General features: G+C 44.9%; 1 protein-coding gene across 1 annotated transcript in view; it reads left to right on the forward strand.

Moving 5' to 3' along the window:
- The window catches only part of rnf31 (ring finger protein 31), an 89,380-nt gene that overhangs the window by 8,636 nt on the left and 60,807 nt on the right, over positions 1 to 19,937 (forward strand). Inside the window, exons 4-9 of the mRNA XM_079284962.1 lie at positions 5,225 to 5,380; positions 5,751 to 5,807; positions 10,833 to 11,031; positions 14,868 to 15,048; positions 16,284 to 16,417; positions 16,865 to 17,037. Of these exons, the coding sequence (XP_079141088.1) occupies positions 5,225 to 5,380; positions 5,751 to 5,807; positions 10,833 to 11,031; positions 14,868 to 15,048; positions 16,284 to 16,417; positions 16,865 to 17,037 (900 nt within the window). The remainder of the gene's footprint in view (positions 1 to 5,224; positions 5,381 to 5,750; positions 5,808 to 10,832; positions 11,032 to 14,867; positions 15,049 to 16,283; positions 16,418 to 16,864; positions 17,038 to 19,937) is intronic.

Genomic DNA, 19,937 nt, shown 5'->3' on the forward strand with positions numbered 1-19,937 from the left:
ACTACCGTCTCTTGGAGGACCAGGCATTTGCCTCCTTGTCATTAACTCATGTGGTGAAGGATGCGTCTTATTTCCTTTTGCGCTCCTCACTGCCATTAGAGCTAATGGTAAAATTTCAACCCATGTCAGCTTTGATGCTACACATGTTTTCGCTATTTTTCGATTTTAGCGTCTGATTTGCCCTCTCTACCAGTCCTTGTGACTGTGAATGATACACTGATCCAGATCCACTTCCTGCAAATGCTTATTACTGAAATGTGAACCATTATCGGAGTATCAGCTCTGTCTGCAGCCACCTCACAACTGTCTGTGCGTCTTCTCTTTTAGTTGGGATTGCCTCCACCCACTTTGAGAATCTGTCCACCATTACCAAGATGAGTAAAGTCCATGCTGATGTCTTGGAAGCAGGCTGATGGTACAGGATAAGAGCCCATAGGTGTTTTGTACGGTTTCTTCACATTGTGATCCCCACAGGTGGTGCATTCGTCGCAGAAGAGGCACAGTGCTTGCATTCTTTGCAATGTTCCTTTCTTTCCTTCGTGCGTGCCTCTGATATCAGTGAGACACACAATTCTGCATTAACATCCCTCTTTTTGTTCAGAAACATCTAGGTGGAAAAGGGAATGAATAGTCAATTCTTGAAGTGCCGATGCATGTGACAGAGTCTACGTGAGAATGGTGAACACATCTTCTGTTTCTTGTGTTCAAACTAAAGGGGCTGAGGTGTTTCATGATGGAGGATGCTTTGTCTGTGGGCTGTGGGCTGTGGGTTGTAACTGGATATGACGCAGGTATTGTGGCTAATAGTTGCAGCAGTGTCTCTGTTGTTGCCAGGTATGTGAAAGATATTGCTGTTCAGCGTGATTCTGGCTTCTTGGATGCTGATTGCCTGTCTCTCTCTGATAGTTTCCTCTTCTTCCATGTGGTGAGCCTTGTTGTTGTTGACCACGCGTGCGGCAGTCTCGTGAATAGTGACCAGGTTTTCCACAGTTGTAGCAGTAGAAAGTTCGTCCGTGCTGTTTCTTTTTCTTTTTAGCAGGCTTTGGGGCCACGTCAAGCTTTGCCAGCTGTATTGACACTTTTAGTGCTTCGAGCTCCATATCTGTTCTTTCCACAGCAGCTCTGTATTCATCATAAGTGTGTTCTTCGCTTATTTGTTGCAGCGTCTCTTCAGTGAGAGGACAGTTCAGCAGTTCTCCATCCCAAATGTCTTTATCTTTCCATCTCTTTATCATTCTTTTGTACGCTTGTTGGTCCACCGGCCAATGTTTGATTCTTCCATTCATCCTGCTCTGATCCTGGACATCATTCTCCAAGTTGCACAGACAAGAGGAGTATTTCTCAGCCATGATGTCCCCCTCTGCAATAATCAATAGAAAGTCTGAAATCAGTATTCCCAAATGTCCACATGATGGAGCCAAAGCTCCTATCCACTGTTCCTGTTGCAGTTCTTGGAGTGGCCACAGTTTTTTCTTCCCAGGTTGTGAAGTGCCAGCAGAGGGAGCCAAACCTCCTCTCATGCCTTCAATTGACATGTTTGCTCTCTGAATTCACACTGGCCCTCGTTCACAACCTTGCTTTCTCTGGAATGTGTGTGTGTGAAATGATGATCTATTTTATTATTAACACTTAGGGTGAAGAAGACGAAAACAGTAATGTTCTAAACATATTTCGAAGTCTCTGTGTGGATAGATAAGCAGAACACTCTGTTCCTGCGTTAAGATGGCAGTTTTCTGCCCTAATCTGATGGGTTTTTTAGCGAGCAGATACTTTCAGGGTCACTGATCTTTATTCTGTTGTACGAAAGAATGACGGAGTGCTTCTCTCGGCGTTTTTGACCTTCATACAGTGACCTCACAACTCCGCAATATAGCTTTACAAGTATAACGCATATTATTTAACAGTGTATGAATATATATTATTTACAAATCTCCCTATATACCCCTGCTAGGTGTGAAATGCTATGTTTTAATTACACATGCAATGGCTGTAACTCTATGGTTTAGATCATCTATCATCTGAATCAGAAGTTGGTGGGGGTGCTTTGTCTAGTACGGGTGTGTGTGTCTGATTCGGAGAGGGAAGAGGGGCAGTTGAATTAGATAGGTGCTGGTGTGTGTGTTACGTGGTTTCGAATTTCTCAGATTAGTAAGGCAACAAATATGCCCATAACCCCCCCCCATTGTAATTTTCTTCAGCTCTGTCCTTGCAGTGGACACAATCTAAGGCCGCACTGTTCTTTCTTATCAGGAATGCTCTATCCTCCCGTATTTTCCCACCAGCGTTTGTCTGACTAAATGAATGGATGCTTTGTTACAGCATTTTTAAATTTGCTGACTCCCTAATTTTAGCATCTGTCTGGCTGAATATAGTGGCTGCTGTGTTTCCGCATTAGACTTTGCTAACGATCCCTAAGGAACACAATTTTCCAATAAATCAGTAGTTTTTTAACTACGCCAGTAAAACTGACACTTATATTAACCCTCAGCTGTCTCTCAGCATATTCTAGTGATTTATGTGTGTGTGTGAGTGCAACGTCTGTGTCTAATGCGTGTTTTTTCTGCTCAACTGACCATCAACTTTGAAATCACACACGAACATCTGCAGCACCAAAACTCAAAACCTCAGCATATGATGTGATAAGCACACGAACATCTGAAACAACTTGACTGTAGCTTTCAGCTCTCTCTCTCTCATATGTACGCTTCAAACATTCACTTTCATTCAAACAAAATTGCAACACACTGCCATTTTTAAATGCGCACAGATCACAAATACGGTAAAGGAATATCTTTAGAAATACAGTCAAACAAATAAACAAAAGTTAAAACGTACAGCTCAGCAAATAGTCACCCGCATTCATACTAGATAATCAAAACACACGCTGCCGTCTCTTTAAGCATAAATCAGTCACAAGCTCTTTTTACACACTCATCACATTCCATCAGCAAGTTTCTTTTTTCTCAAACTAAACAAACAGACTGTGTACCGCTGACCTCTCGACCACGATACAAATGAAAAACAAATGCTTTTTCAGCAAACAATCAGTCAAATTATAATCAATTCTGTCCCTATCCTACACACATATCAAAGAGCGCTGCTCTTTAATACATCACACGGCCGCTGCTTATTGTCAAAAACAATGTTACAGCCGGGAGCCGATCCCGGACCTACCGCGTCGAAGACCGTTATTTTAACCACTACTCCATCAGGGTAGCACGTCTACAATACAATTTAACTGCTTTTTATCCTAGGTCATCTCTGGACCTGTACACGTTCTGGCCATTTTCATTAATCTCGTCCGTCATTAACAACACACCGATATAATCAACTTCTGTGCTCTCGTCCAGAAACTCCGTCGAGGAAACTCTAAGCAGAGTAACATTATTTTTCACTGGATCGCTACTCACGAGTTAATGTCCGAAGACTCGATGCTCTTAATACGGGAATTCCGCAGTCACTTTTTCTCAATACAGTTTATCAATGACATCAATAACATATACATATATCCCCGTCATGTTATGCAATTTCTTCGTAGTCCAAGACGTCCTATAATTACGTTAAAGATTACGCTTTATTTGTGGCAGGAATTTGAGCGCTGTGACCGCGACAGAAGAGGCGCGCGACCGCGTCTCACACTACTTCACTCTACGCTGCCACAAAAAAACGTCATTTTTCGCCTTTTATCTAACGTCTTCTGCTGGACCCATTCACGCATATGTACAAGCACGCATATGTACAAAAAACCCCAAATGCTGGGCTGAACAACCCTGCTGCTGTGTTTTTAATCTTTACAATACTTTTAATGACTATGTAATACTTACAGTTCGGACAGTCGGATAAAATTTAGTTTATGTCTATAATACAATATGCAGAATTCAGTCAAATAGGCTTCTGCTCACCTTGTTAGTTGTGTCGACACTATCAGACTGTTCCCGAACTGCAGGCACGACCTGGTGGCAAATACCAGGGCTCCCAGCCTCCAGGGAGACTCGCAGTTTGTTTTCTGAAACACAGATAGAGAGGTCTGTTAACATTCCAACCCGAAGCTCCGTATCATATCTATCACGTCGGGGTCACCAAATTGTTGTGAAAAAATGTGTTGTAGCTGTCTTTCACACTTAGAGCAGGTTTAAGAATGAAACAGAAGCTCTCAGAGGCGTATAGTTAAATCAAAGCAATAGATTTATTTATCAACAGAGTCATTCAGCCCAGCTATCAAAAACAAGCTTGGGTGCTAATGGATGAACTTCGCAGAGATTCACCATGAGACACGCTTCAACATATCAGCGTGAAACTTAATATAGGGGGTCCGCCCCTTTTTACACATTGGCCAAAGTCAAAGATGCAGGCGTGGCACGTTTGTACGTTATGGCGCCTGGATGGAGGCCGTGAATGTCCATTCACCTTGGCCCCTCCCAATAGGCGTTGGTTTCCATCAGTGTGAGTGAGGAGTTCCATGCGAGAGGTCCTAAGAAGGAGTGTGTGAAGAAGCCGGGCTCAGCTGGGGCGTTGGCCCTCGCTTGAATCTCACTGTCTTCCTTATCTATCTGAAAATGGCTGCCTGTTCCTTGTGACGCAGTTAAATAAGTAACCTTTCACCTGCTTCTCTCTGGCCTTGCTGTATGCTGTGAGCACTGTATAAGTGGTTAATAGAGCTGCATAAGCTAATGGTTAATAAAACTACCAATATGCTAGTGATTAATTAAACTGTATATAAGTCAATTGCTACTTAAAGCTGTATATAAGCTAGCTGTTAATTAAGCTGTATATATAAGCTAGTTGCTACTTAAAGCTGCATATAAACTAGCTGCTGATTAAGCTGTATATAAGCTAATTTTCTCAACACTAGCTGTTTGCACTGCTACACACTCTGGATCGCCTCAGCCCCGACGACGACCCACGTCTTTGCCTATTTTTAGAGTTAGCCTGTGTTGTCACTGCCAAGATTGAGGAGCCCCCACTGATGGCCACCTATGGGTGACATCATGGAGACTACATCCATATTTCATACAGTCTATGCTTTTTATACTGGCCCGTAACTGCTACGATTTTCTCACAATCCTGTCCCTTTTACTCCCGATCCCAAGAGAAGATTCCTCCTACTGACTGACTTCTACATAAAGAACCTGGGGAGGTCCACCTTCATACTCAACTCTTTGGGAAAGTAAACCAAAAAAATGTTGAGGTCACATTACATCCCTTTTGTTCTTTCTGCACCCAGGGAGGACGAGCAGTGCTCTGTCTCTATGGTTACTCCAATCAGCAGCCAGACGGGCTCAGCTTCCCTGATGATGTCACGGATCCTGATGTGGGCTGCGTTGCTGCGGTAACGCTAGAAGTGATGAGTCTGAGGATGGAACTCGAAATGCTTATTAAGGTGTGTGTGTGTGTGTGTGTGTGTGTGTGTGTAAGTCATGCATGTCTACTAACTTCTTACACTTGATTGGTTTTCTTGGGGGAGAATGATTCCTCTGCATCTTCTGTCGCCAGCAATGGCATAAGCATTCTTAATAAGTGTGCAATTGTTTGCTGCAGCAAAGGTCTTACTTTGTCAAACTGTCCTCAGTTTGCTGTAGAGCCAGAGAAGGCTTTAAAATCTTTATATTTTATATAGTATGTAAGATTGTAGTCATGAACTGCTTTATTCCAAGGCACTGCTCTGGTATGTGTGTATGCAAAGTGCAGTGACTGTTTTGCTTGACTTTGAATACAAAGCATTAATGATAACGTATTTGGTCTAATCCCAGGAGGCTCATCCCCACCCTGAATTCTACGAGAGAATCATTCCTACACTAAGACACAAGGTAGAGTCATTCAGATTATCATCATATCTATCTTCAGTTACATGTTTCAAAGAATATGCTTTGTATAGATTGGATTATGGGATAAATCAATACCGCATCAGGCTAGGAATTGTATACTTACACCTATGATAGATGCTCTTCTCCAAATATTATGATAGAGACTGACTGACTGACGCTCAACATGACATGACCAACAAAATGTCATTTCAGTTCACTGCAACTGACTGAAACTTTTTTCCAGTTACATACAGCTTTGTTTACACCTATTTCACAAAGAAAACAGAAGACCGGACGTGTTTCTTCAGACCAAATGATTTATTTTTAATTTACCACTCATATTCAGCTGTAGAACATAACACTGAGGATCTGAGGGGTCAAATTCCTTCCCAGTACCACAGGGTAAACCCAATAATGTCCACTACTGATTAGTATGTTACATTGTTATGAATGTACATGTTCAAGTTGTTTTCTGGACATTACATTAGTCATTTAGCATACGCTTTTATCCAAAGCGACTCACAATAAGTGTATTCAACATAGGTATTCAAGAGAACTATTAGTCACCAGAAGTCAGAAGTGAATCTCCTTTTTAACAAGCATCTAAGAGCATAAACCAGAGCAAAAGTACAGTGCAGAAACAAAATAATACGAATACAATAAGTGTAGCAAACTCATACAACAAGTCAGACACGTTCCCGGTGGGTATTGGCCTCCGCCAGGGCTGCCCTTTGTCACCGGTTCTGTTCGTGACTTTCATGGACAGGATATCTAGGCGCAGCCTGGGGGCGGAGAACGTCAGGTTCGGGGGTCTCGGGATCGCCTCTCTGCTGTTTGCAGATGATGTGGTCCTGTTAGCCTCCTCGGATCATGACCTCCAGCATTCACTGGGGCGGTTTGCAGCCGAGTGTGAAGCGGTGGGGATGAGAGTTAGCACCTCCAAATCGGAGGCCATGGTGCTCTGCCGGAAACCGGTGGATTGCTCCCTCCAGGTGGGGACGGAGTGCCTACCTCAAGCGAAGGAGTTCAAGTATCTCAGGGTCTTGTTCACGAGTGAGGGTAAGATGCAGCGGGTCGGTGCGGCTGCAGCAGTAAAGCAGGCGCTGCACCGGACCGTCTTGGTGAAGAGGGAGCTGAGCCGGAAGGCAAAGCTCTCAATGTACCACTCGGTCTACGTTCCTACCCTCACCTATGGTCACCAACTCTGGGTCGTGACCGAAAGGACAAGGTCGCGGCTACAAAATGAGTTTCCTCCGTAGGGTGGCCAGGCTCAGCCTTAGAGATAGAGTAAGGAGCTCGGTCATCAGGAGGGAGCTTGGAGTCGAGCCGCTACTCCTTTGCGTCGAAAGGAGTCAGCTGAGGTGGTTCGGGCATCTAATTAGGATGCCTCCTGGACGCCTCCCACTGAGGTTTTAGAGGCACATCTAACTGGGAAGAGACCCCGGGGAAGACCCAGAACACGCTGGAGAGATTACATCTCCCAGCTGGCCTGGGAACGCCTCGGGATCCCCCAGAATGAGCTGGAACATGTTGCCGGTGAGAGGGAGGTCTGGGTCAGCCTGCTTGGCCTGCTGCCATCGCGACCTGACCTGGATGGATATAACTCATATGAATACAATAAGTGCTGAGTGGAAGGCTCAGGGTAGTACTTCTTGAAGAGGTGAGTTTTCAGCCTGATGAAAGATGGGCAGTGACTCTGCTGTCCTGACGTCAGTGGTGAGATCATTCCACCACTGTGGGGCCAGGACAGAAAACAGCCGTGACCGGATCAATCGGCCGCAAGGACCTCTGAGCGACGGGGGAACCAATCGCCCCGTTGCAGCAGAGCGAAGTGGCCGGGCGGGGGTGTAGGGCTTGACCATGGCCTGGAGATAGGAAGGAGCTGTTCCTTTCACTGCCCTGTAGGCTAGCACCAGAGTCTTAAACTGGATGCGAGCTCTTACAGGGAACCAGTGTAGAGAACGGAGAAGGGAAGTTGTGTGGGAGAACTTGGGGCGATTAAACACCAGACGAGCTGCAGCTTTCTGGACAAGCTCCAGAGGTCTGATGGCCGACGCCGGGGCTCCGGCAAGTAGAGAGTTTCAGTAGTCCGGGCGGGAGATGACAAGAGCCTGGATTAGCACCTGCGCAGTCTCGTCATGAGGAAGGGGCGAATCCTCTTGATGTTGGAGAGCAGGAATGTGCAGGAGCGTGTAACCGATGCAATGTTTGCTGAGAACGACAGTTGGTCGTCCAGGGTCACACCCAGGTTCCTCGCAGTCCGAGTTGGCGTTACCACGGCATCATCAATGGAGTAGCTCGGTTTTGTCCTCGTTGAGCTTCAGGTGGTGTGTCTTCATCCACTTCGAGATGTTAGCCAAGCACGCAGCGATGCGTGCCTCCACTTGACTGTCACCCAGAGATGTTGTGTAGAGCGAGAAGAGAAGGGGGTCCAGAACAGAACCTTGTGGAACCCCCGTAGTCAGCATGCGTGGTTCCAACACGGCCCCCCTCCATGTCACCTGGTAGGATCGACTTGTCAGGTAGGATGCAAACAGGGAGAGTGCAGAGCCTGAGATGTCCATCCCCTCGAGGGTGGAGAGGAGGATCTGGTGGTTCACCGTGTCAAACACCGCAGACAGGTCCAGGAGAATCAGGACAGAGGAGAGAGAGTTAGCTCTCGTGGCGTGAAGCAACTCTGTCACCGCAAGGAGGGCTGTCTCTGTCGAGTGACCCACTTTAAACCCGGACTGGAGGTGGTCCAAGAGGCTGTTCTGGTGGATATAGGAAGACAGTTGATTAAAGACAGCACGTTCAAGTGTTTTGGATAGAAAGGGTAGAAGAGAAACTTGTCTGAAGTTCTTGACATCAGAGGGGTCAAGTGATGGTTTCTTCAGAAGGGGGGTGACTCTGGCAGTCTTGAAAGCTGTGGGAAAGCATCCTGAAACAAGAGATGTTGATGAGGTGGGTGAGGAAAGGAAGGAGTTCAGTCGCAATAGACTGAAGAAGAGGGGAGGGAATCAGGTTGAGGGAGCACGTGGTGGGGTGGTTAGATGTAACAAGGTTGAGGACCTCGTTAGGGGAGAGGGGAGCCAAATAGGGTAGGCTGGGGCATGGCAAGGGGAGGGAGAGCTGTGGGGGAAGAGCTGGACAGGGTAGAGGGTGGACAGGGACTTTGAGAGAGGGATGGAGAACAGGGACAAGGAGGCTGAGAGAAGGAGGATCTGCTATTGTTTACCTTCTTGTCAAAGAAGTTGGTGAAATCGTCAGGGAGAAGGAGGAAGTAGGAGGAGGGGGTGGGGGTTGGAGGAGTGAAGAGAAAGTTTCGAAGAGTTTTTTAGGATTGGAAGCAGAGGTTAGGATTTTAGAGCGGAAGAAAGCAGCTTTAGCAGTAGAAAGAGGAGGAAAAAGTGGAAAGAAGAGATTGGAAGTTAAGAAGGTCCCCCGGGAGTTTCTCCATTTACGCTCAGCCTCACTTAGGGTCTGTCTGTCAGTACGCACTGAGTCCGACAGCCATGCGGCAGGTGGGGTTGGCCGTGTAGGCCTGGAAGTGAAGGGACAGAGGTTGTCCAAAGAAGAGGAAAGGGTGCTGAGGAGAAGATCAGTAGCAGTATCAGGGTATAGGAGAGAGAAGGATTCTGGGTCAGGGAGAGCAGAGGTAACAGAAGAGGAAAGATCAGCGGGGGAGAGGGAGTGGAGATGACTACGGGTAGAAACCATGTGGGTAGGTGGAGGAAGTACGGGGGGAGAGGGAGAGGGAGTAGGACATGAAATAGTGGTCAGAGAGCTGGAGGGGAGTGACAGAGAGGTTAGCAGTAGAACAGTGTCTAGTGAAGATAAGATCCAGCTGGTTGCCGGCATTGTGGGTCGGAGGAGAAAAGGAGTGGTAAAGGTCAAAGGAGGAGAGGAAGGAAAGAAGAGGTTCTAACTTATCAGTCTGGATGTTGAAGTCGCCGAGCAGGATGAGTGCTGAGCAATCGTCATGGAAGTGCGAGACTAATGTATCAAGCTCCTTCAGGAACTCACCAAGAGGGCCTGGTGGGCGGTACACAACAGCAATAGTGAGCTTGACTGGATAAGTGACAGTAACAGCATGCAATTCGAAAGCGGACGGGGAGAGCTGTGGAACAGAGACAAGAGAGCATTTCCATTTTGGGGGAAATTAGCAGGCCAGCACCACCACCTCGCCTCACAGCTCTGGGAGTGTGAGAGAAAGAGTACATATCTAACAGAGCTGCGGGTGTGGTGGTGTTTTCTGGTGTGATCCAGGTCTCAGTTAGATCAAGAAAGTTCAGAGAGCAAGGAAGCGTAGCCCCAGATTAACTCAGCTTTCGGCACTGCCGACTGGCAATTCCAGAGCCCCCCCTGCCACCACTTGCTCAACATGAGCTGAGACAGTAGGATAGATGAGGTTAGTGGTGTCACGGCACCTGGGAGTGATCCAATGTCTACGTGTCCACCGAGCAGAGGAACGGACAGAAATAGGATGCAAACACATGGTAGACAAATAAGACACTCCCTAAGTACACGCTCGAGAAGTCAGGCTTGACAAAGTCGCCCTGTTGCCTTTGTTCGCCTGACGCTTCAACCACCAGCAGTGGTTAAGTACAGATACTTACTGATTGCTCATTGGCTGCCAGGACTGCAGGCTCCTCCTTGGCAATTAGCAAAGCTATTCACCAGGTGAGACTCAATCACACCTTCCTCAGACAAGCAGAAACTCACAAAGCATTCACAACTGAGGCAAGCCTAAGTACAGCTATAAAGACCACTAGTAAAAGCAAGAATACAATACTTATTATGTTCCAGGTGAGTCAGGTGGACAGTGTTGAGCTGCAGTAAAAGGAGAAAGGAAATGTTCTGCTAAAAAGTATTTTTATGATACTCACACAGTCGGCTGAACTTTGTCTAATGAAGCCATTGTGTCTGGTGAAATGTTGGTAATAGTATTACATCACACTGAACGGAGCCAACTCTTATTTGGAAGTTAACGATGACCGTCGTGCCGATTTTTCAAGTCAGTGTTCCCCCTCTCTTCTCTCCTCTTAGGATGTAGGTCTCAACACTGATGCTGTGATCTGCCACTTCTCCTCCACTTCATGCCACTCAGGTGGTCAGACCAAGTCTCTGGCCTTCCCCCTCCACCATCACTCTTCCAGGGTGAGCAGTCGTGGCCAGTCCCTGTCCACCAACCACCAAAGTCTCCGGTCCATTCAGGTCTTTCCCACCTCCTCAAACAAGCACCCAGGTGAGGAGAGAAAACACGCTTTTACTGCATGGACTATCTTGGTTAGCTATGGATTCATGTATGCTTGTTTATCTGTCCATCTATAGACAGACTGCATACTGTAATAACTAGTTCACACACACACACTTATCAAACATTTCCCCTTACTAATTAAGAACGTGGTTTTGGTTTTACATGTTGAAACATCATGATGAATTACATTACAGTCATTTAGCAGACACTTTTATCCAAAGCAACTTACAATAGGTGTATTCAACATCCGTTTTCAAGAGAACTACTAGTCACCAGAAGTCATAAGTGAATCTCCTTTTTTAAAGAAGCATCTAAGAGCATAAACCAGAGTTACAGTGCAGAAACAAACTAATATGAATACAATAAGTGCAACAAACTTATATGAATACAATAAGTGCTAAGTGGAAGGCTCAGAGTAGTACTTTTTGTAGGGCTTGACCATGGCCTGGAGATAGGAAGGAGCTGTTCCTTTCACTGCCCCGTAGGCGAGCACCAGAGTCTTACACTGGATGCGAGCTCTTACAAGGAACCAGTGTAGAGAACGGAGAAGGCAAGCTGTGTGGGAGAACTTGGGGCGATTGAACACCAGGCGAGCTGCAGCTTTCTGGACAAGCTCCAGAGGTCTGATGGCCGACACCGGAGCTCTGGCAAGTAGTGAGTTGCAGTAGTCCAGGTGAGAGATGACAAGAGCCTGAGAGAGAGTTCGCTCTCGTGGCGTGAAGCGACTGTCCCCGCAAGGAGGGCTGTCTCAGTCGAGTGACCCACCTTGAACCCGGACTGGTGGGGGTCCAAGAGGCTGTTCTGGTGGAGATAGGAAGACAGTTGAAGTGTTCATGTGTTTTGGAAAGAAAGGGTAGAAGAGAAACCGGTCTGAAGTTCTTGACATCAGAGGGGTCAAGTGATGGTTTCTCCAGAAGGGGGGTGACTCTGGCAGTCTTGAAAGCCGTGGGAAAGCATCCTGAAATAAGAGATGTGTTGATGAGGTGGGTGAGGAAAGGAAGGAGTTCAGTCGCAATAGACTGAAGAAGAGGGGAGGGGATCGGGTCAAGGGAGCACGTGGTGGGGCGGTTAGATGTAACAAGTAGGGCTGGGCGGGATATAGGGTTGGGTATCGTTTGGGTTTTTTCCGATACCGGTGCTAAAACGATACTTTTAAAACGATACCGGTGCCTAAACGGTGCTTGAACAGATAGTTAACCTCAAACTATGAACAATATATTAACTGTTAACAGTTTACAGTATACTTAAATAAATATAAATGAATACAAAACACACTGTATACACTCTACAGCTTCAAACTTCAGCAATTCTTTTGCAGAAATATGAGCATATTTGCCTTCTCTGGCAAAATAGGACACCTATTTATTTTACCAGTTGGGGGTGGTAATGCGCCAATTCATCGTTTGCCAACCCCCACTACACCTCAAAGAAGAAGAAGAAGGTTTCGCGTGCCGGATGTTGTGCTTGTTATGAGCGGCAGTCCTAAGTACCCGGATGTCGATGGCGTTAGTAGCCTGCCAGCCGTTTGACAGATCGTTTTTATTTATTTTTTTAATAAATCATGGCCGAAGCTTTGCCAGAATGATGGAGGGGTTTGTTTCTAAGCGCGCACGGCTCGTCCGGTTGTACCGAAAGGAAGCACCGAAATCTGCGTTGCGTTTCGGTCCGGTAGATACCGGTCGCATAGGTAACGGTGCCATACCGGGTTTCGGTACCCAACCCTAGCGGTATACCGGTTTCAATTTCCCGTACAATATGAATTTTTCATATACAGTCGGTGCACAGCCGAAACAACTTCTGTTGCTCTTCAACAGGCAGCAAAATATATTGTTCGCCGCTGGGGGTGCTACGATCGGAGCTAGTTATCTTAGCTGTATTGAGAGGGAACCCTAGTCATGGTTTACTTAATAACAACAATTAACAACCCACAACTAACGCTCTTTAAAAAGGCAAAACACCACGACACAACAGTTTGAGAACTTTTTCTTCACTGTTCTGATAATAAATTAATAAAATAAAATAAATTTCATTAGATGTATCTATATATATATATATATATATATATATATATATATATATATATATATATATATATATATATATATATATATATAGATATATATATATATATATATATATATATATATATATATATATATATATATATAGATATATATAAAGAAATAAACCTAAACACCTACGAACAACTAAATCCTACGGTCTAATCCCGTTTCTTTCCATGGAGGGGCTTAGGGCCCAGGGGAATGTAGATGAAGGAAATAGGAAGTGACGGAACGGAAGACGGCTGGCCGGCCGTTTCTTTTCGGCGTTAATTAATTGATGCTTTAACGCGTAAAAAAAAATAACGTGATATACCGTGAAACCGCCAGAGTCAAAATACCGTGATATGCATTTTTGGTCATACCGCCCAGCCCTAGTAACAAGGTTGTGGACCCCGTTAGGGGAGAGGGGAGCAAGATAGGGTAGGATGGGGCATGGGGAGGGGAGGTAGAGCTGTGGAGGAAGAGCTGGAGAGGGTAGAGAGGGAGAAGGTGGACAGGGAGAGGGGGGTTGAGAGAAGGAGGATCTGATATAGTTTACCTTTTTGTCAAAGAAGTTGGCAAAATCATCTGTCAGTAGTTCAGTATCCCTCCAGAAGCAAAATACACACTGGAATGAAACATTTGACTGGACTATTTATATCCTTGAGATGTGAAAGCCACTCCCCTGCCACTTAGCAGAGCAATTGACCAGGTGAAACCAAAATCACACCTACCTTGCACAGACAGGAACTGCAAAAATATTAACACTGAAGCAGCCTAGGTACAGCTAATAACAACTTGTAAAAGCAAGAACAATAACTTGACGTGTCTTAAGCCTGGTATATATTCCCCATTCCGCAGACAGCTGCGGACTTGTACTAGTTGCGTGGATGCACAAGTGGTTCCACTCATACTCCAGTTGAGGGTCCGCATCAGTCTGCACAGCAGCTGGATTTTCGCAGATCAGGCGCGAATCACACCAAAATCCATCTCGTCAGGCTTCAAATAAGGCATTTGTGTCCGGCAATCCTGGACCAGTCGGCGTCCTGTGAGAGGCTACAGGCTGCTGGGGGCGTTGCTTATGTGCTTGTGAGGACACACAGAGGAGAATATTTGTTCTGAACAACAATGGCGGTTCGTGAGAGGGTTAACGTGGATGCTGCAATAGCGTCAGTTATATCAGAAGTGGAGGGTATTTCTTCATCGGGAAAATAACGACACTGAAGGCTTCTCTCCATGGAAAAGATGTTATAGCTCTTCTTAGGCAAGAGTTTGATTGACAGATGGTTCATCCAGTCCCCCGCCAAGTATTTTCTGAAAATACCTGCCTTTTCCTAATCAAGGTAAAGCACCATAATGTTGTTTTACCAGGAGTTCAACGTCATTTGGATGACTTTGTACTCACTTAAAGACAAACTTTATAAATGTAGGTAACGGCAGTCCTCCTAGCACAACCTCTTTTCAAAACAGATCATCATCTGGAACACACACTCACCGTCCTAACAACACCGTCATCCAGCAGCTAGGCCTGTTATATGCTGGCCAACGACTACATACTGTAGATATACTTTAGCAACCGTAGTGTATTGGCATGGAACAGAGGAGATATCCACATATACCTATGTGACATATACATATGTTTGTGTGTTTTTTCCAGTGTTTCTCTTTTTCACTAGAAAAGTATCTTGACTTTGTGACAATGTAATCTGTGATTTGGCCAAGATTCATCGTAAAAAATGACGCGACAGTGTTTGGTTCAGCAAATAGTTCTCTCTGTTTCAGAGAACTGCACTATCTGTGGGATATTCCGCATCTCTGCCCACTGCCTCACCTGCCTCCAGGGGCTCTGCTCAGAATGTGACAGACTGTACCACTCCTACCCTGAGAGGGCCAACCACCGACGAACAGCTGTCTTGTCATCATCATCATCGTCAACATCATCCCAGAGCAGGAAAAGTCAAAGGTATGAAATATAAAATGGGAATACTCTGATTCCACTGTCCACAGCAGTGATGGTTCTGAATACTTGCCTTCTCAGCAGGTGTATGTCATCATCGCTGCTCAGCTGCCCTCTTTCCCCATCTGTGGTTTGGTGCAGATCAGTTGTTGTCGTTTCTATGCTGATTAGACAGGAAGTTAATCATTCAATTATTTTTATTTAGTGCATTTAAATTAAATTTCTTAAAATGAAATGCAAATTGTTGATTTACATTTTCATCTGAATTATGGTTGGCTAACTGAGCTGCCAAACAAGCTCAACCAATCAAATGATGTGGGTTACATGCGTTTCCATGCTGCTACTCCATCAAGCTGTCAGAGCTACCATGGAGCCCACACTGTCACTACCTGCACTCACTGAAGAAATATTGAATCATTTTTGGAAAAATGGAAAGTGATTCAGAGAGAAGCAAACGTATGGGTCAATAATATGCATTTGAAGGAGAATCCAGGATGTCTACGTGACTCAGCAGTGAAGACATGTTAAAAAGATAAAGACAGAAGCTAAAGCTACATGTCACAGTGTAAACGTGAACCACCACATCACCTGGAGATCCAGACAGACGGCAATGAAATAAAGGAACAACTGTTCCTCTTCATTCACTGTTGCAATCATTAAATAACATTCAGTATACGTTTAGTAGCTAGCATAGCATAGAAGTGCTAATGTTAGTTTATGATATGCTAACATACTTTGCTCACGCTAGATCCACAGCTTTTTAATGTAGAAATGTGAAGTTTTAGAACTTTACGTATATGTCCTTCCAACCTCTCCGGGTAACGAGTATCACTATCACACGTTTAACCACGACGAGCTCCAAATCCACTAAACCAGCCTGAAGAACATCTGAAACCACTGTGAGAGTCTCTGGAGCAGAGCTGAGTTATCTGGCCCTGTTCAGAGCTGGCAGTCTGCATTCGGGACTTTCGAAGGGTCAATTGTCAAGCGAAATTTAAGTGAACTTCTGAAATGCCACAAAAAAGGACCTCAATCGAGCGCTGTTGAGGAAGTCATTTAAAATATGTGAATGGAAACACGGCTCGTCAGGAATATGGTCGATGTTAAAGCTGATCACAGCAAAGTCTAACAGTCTCACAGTGTAAGTGCTGGAACTGAGTGCTTGTATGTGAACAGAACCGATGTGTACGGATATGTAAACTGACACAGCAGCATAACTGTCCCCTCTTCCCCTGTTCCAGTTCTTCCACCTGGCGTTGCCTCCACTGCACCAAAGTCAACTCCATCCAGGATGTGCTCTGTGAGGAGTGTGAGCGGCCTCGCCTGGAGCTGATCAGCTGTAAAGCAGATGAATCTCAGCCTGCCACCATTACTGGTCTGTGCTGTCTCATGGTGCATCCCACAGCTATCCCAACCAGTCCAGTATCCAAACCCACCTCCTTATTCTACTGCACTCTAGTTGCATCAGTAGCATGGAAACTGCGATAAAATCTAAACTAATACTCGATTAAGTGAGTTGTATGTATATATATATTTATACAGTCTATTGACAGTACCGTACATCTTTGCCAGCAACCGGTACATTTGTTTCCTGCTCTTTTTTAACTGCCTGTATATTTTTCTGCACACCGGCCTGTTGAAGGAGACTGTCATTTGAAACCAGCTCTTATTTTGAATTTAAACTTCATCTTTCATCTCTTTAAACCTTTTATTGTCACTTGACAATGGACAAAAAATTGCCACCACAGCCCAGGTACTCTTAAGTTGAGGACACGATTGAACTGAGTGTGTGTGTGTGTGTGTGTTAATGTGTTCTTCTCAGAGTGGCAGTGTAAGAGCTGCACCATGGTGAACGCAGCCAGCAGTATTCTGTGCAAAGTGTGTGAAAGACCTCGTTTGGCCACACGACCTCCAGTGACCCCGTCACACCCACCCATCACCCCCCCCAGACCACCAGCACCAGTACTGGGCATGCCCGGTGACCCTGACAGCCAGGTTAGCTCACTGTTTGTGTGTAATAGTCATTGAGCTTGGTCTTAGTCAGCATATGACTTCAAAATGGTATCTCTACTTTGATATTGTTTTATGTTCATAATTGTCTGATTTAACCCTTTAATGAGTATGATCATACCGGCGGCATCATTCTAGTAAATGAATCTGAGTTTAGATGGAGCCTTTATAACATTTTCATATTCAACATGAGAATGTGCTGATGTAGTGGGAGTGGCACTCTGAGGTGGTGAACTGACATTTTGAAGTCAGATTGGTCGATGAAATATATTCTTTATTTATTAATTAATTAATTATTTCATTTTTAAGTCTTTATTTTTTGAAGCGCTCTGATCTGCGATGCCTCGTATACACAGGCCTCATACGTCATACACCCATACGCGCAGGAGAGCAGTCTGGATGGGTGGGGGGCCACTACAACAACTTGTACCCCATTTTTGTGATACAGTCATTTACTACATCCAACTACGAAGAAGCCGCAATACATTGAGTCTGTTTGATTTGACCGTAGAGGCTAGTGTTGAGGGAGAAATCTCCTCACAATGAAAGTGGAGCAGGCCAGCACACGTGGAATGATAGCTTTTCAGACACACGGCGCTAAAAACGTTACCGAAACTGATTTACAATTATAAGGAATTTAATTCCACTGATGCAAGTATGATTACAGTTAAACATTGGAGTACATACTCCTATGAAATATTAAAACAATAAAACCCCATTTGCAAAAAACTCTACTCAGCTCCTCAGGTATAAAACACGTCTGTCGTCCGAGGGCCATCACACGAGAGAGAAAAAGGCTTGAAATTAAACCACCCACATCTGTTCGAAACACCTCCTCTTCCGTCTATCCCGATTCCTATTGGCTAACTTCCAGGAGTGTATTCGCCTGTCTGCCCCTGAGTTTACTAACACATTCAATGACCGTCAGTTACGTTTTAACCCCTTCTATAATAATCCTTCAGTGTGAAAGTTAAACTTCTGCAACTTGGCAGAAGCTTCATGTCTTTTAGCTACTATTCCTACATCACTTTATGTTTATCTTAATTATGCATTCCCAAAACCCTTACGATTATGACTAATTATGAAATATTAATTATGAATTATTAAACACTTTTATTATATCTACTAACTACAGTTTTTTGCTCAAATTTCTTACAATTCCCCCCTAACTCACAGTTCACTGTGAGTTAGCTACTCAAATGTAGTTAGTTATTCAAATGTCCCTGGAGACCTCCCCCCTACTCAATCCAGGGAGAGGCTCCCTATCTATCTAAACAGAGGCAAACAATTCATGCATACAGATATCATTTCAAGTATTTCTGTTCAGTCCGTTTCAAAATCTAATCCGTTGAAAATCACTGCCTTCCATGTCTTGGGGCTGGCAGGATCAGGATACAGCCTGTAGGCTAGAGAACACATACTGAGAAGCCTTGACTGTTCATTTACACTTGACAAAATTACATTTCTTAATCTTTACACCCTAAAATCCCCTTATAACCCAATTAAACAAAAAATAAAATCTCAAGATACTCATCCAAAACAATCCGTCTATTTCCCAAATTTCCAACATCTCACCGGATGTTTTAGAAGTCCATCTGGGCCTTATCAGGTCCTACAGGATCTCCGAGAGGATGGTCAGGAACCGCTTGTGAAGTTCCGCTATGGCACCGCTGGTGGCCTCATCTAGACTGTGGCCATCAGAAGCTCCAATTCGTCCTCATCCTCAACACATAACTGGTTGCCTGGACTGGTGTCTGGCTCATCGGTGAAGCAATAAACCCCTGTAGAAGTCCACGGATGCAAGGGAACCCACATCCACAGACGACTAGGAGGCCTACGACGACAGCACACAGAGTAATTACGATTGACAAAAATGTATGTTTCCACTGGCCAAACATACTTCCCAACCAGTCGGTGAATGGATTCGTGACACCAGAGTTCTCCGCTAGCTCTTGGCTGAGTGCTGTCAGTCCCTCCAGAGCCCTGGTCAACGATCCATCAGGAGCTGTGTTATTTGGAATTAGAGTACAGCACGCAGACCCAAACATCTGGCAAACGCCACCTTTCTCTGCTAAATCATATCTAATGCCATTCTGTTCTGCAAGGTCATAAAACTAGTCTTCGCCAGCTGTGCATGCAGTCCTGATATGGCGTCCCTGGTGAAGTTTACAAAACGCTGTTGGTTATAGTAAATGTAGTTGATCCAATCGACATTTTTATTAATCATCACCCTTTGAGAGAAAACAGATTCTAAATCTGCTGCTATTTGATTTCTGGCTTGAAAGTCGTTAGACACCCCCCTTGGCACTTTTATGACATCTTATGTACACTTGGTCATCAAAAGCTCCCTTTGGGCTACCGGCATCTCTTTTGGATCTTCTGTTAGCATGTGGGCGTGGTGAGATGAGTTCTCTATAAGTTGCATCAGTGACAGGCAAGATATAGAATGACAATATAAGTTGCACCAACGCACATCTACCTGTCCAATCTTTAGGCAGGATTGGATATATGGTTCTTCCTCCACACCACCACCATAAATCAGCTCTAGGTGCTGTCTGTCTTAACACACTGTTATATAGATAGTCGCTAGCATTGTGACTGTGGCTACAATTTGCTATAATTTGCAATAATACTACCTACATTGGGCCCCTTAGCTGTATCTGAGACTATACAAGCAAATGGACCCTCTGTAACCTTGAACAGAGCTGGGGTATTATATTCTACAGGTGGGTAATCCCAGTGTAGCCCCTGACAAGTGTGATGGAGGGGCAAAGTGTCATCAGTAAACAGAGTTAAAATACAACTAAATTCAGGACTTAGGAGTCTGAATCTTGAAGGAACTAGTGTTGCTAGGGGTCTAGATCCTAAACACACAATACAATCTG

This window comes from Melanostigma gelatinosum (assembly GCF_949748355.1).
Source record: "Melanostigma gelatinosum genome assembly, chromosome: 15".
NCBI lineage: Eukaryota > Metazoa > Chordata > Actinopteri > Perciformes > Zoarcidae > Melanostigma > Melanostigma gelatinosum.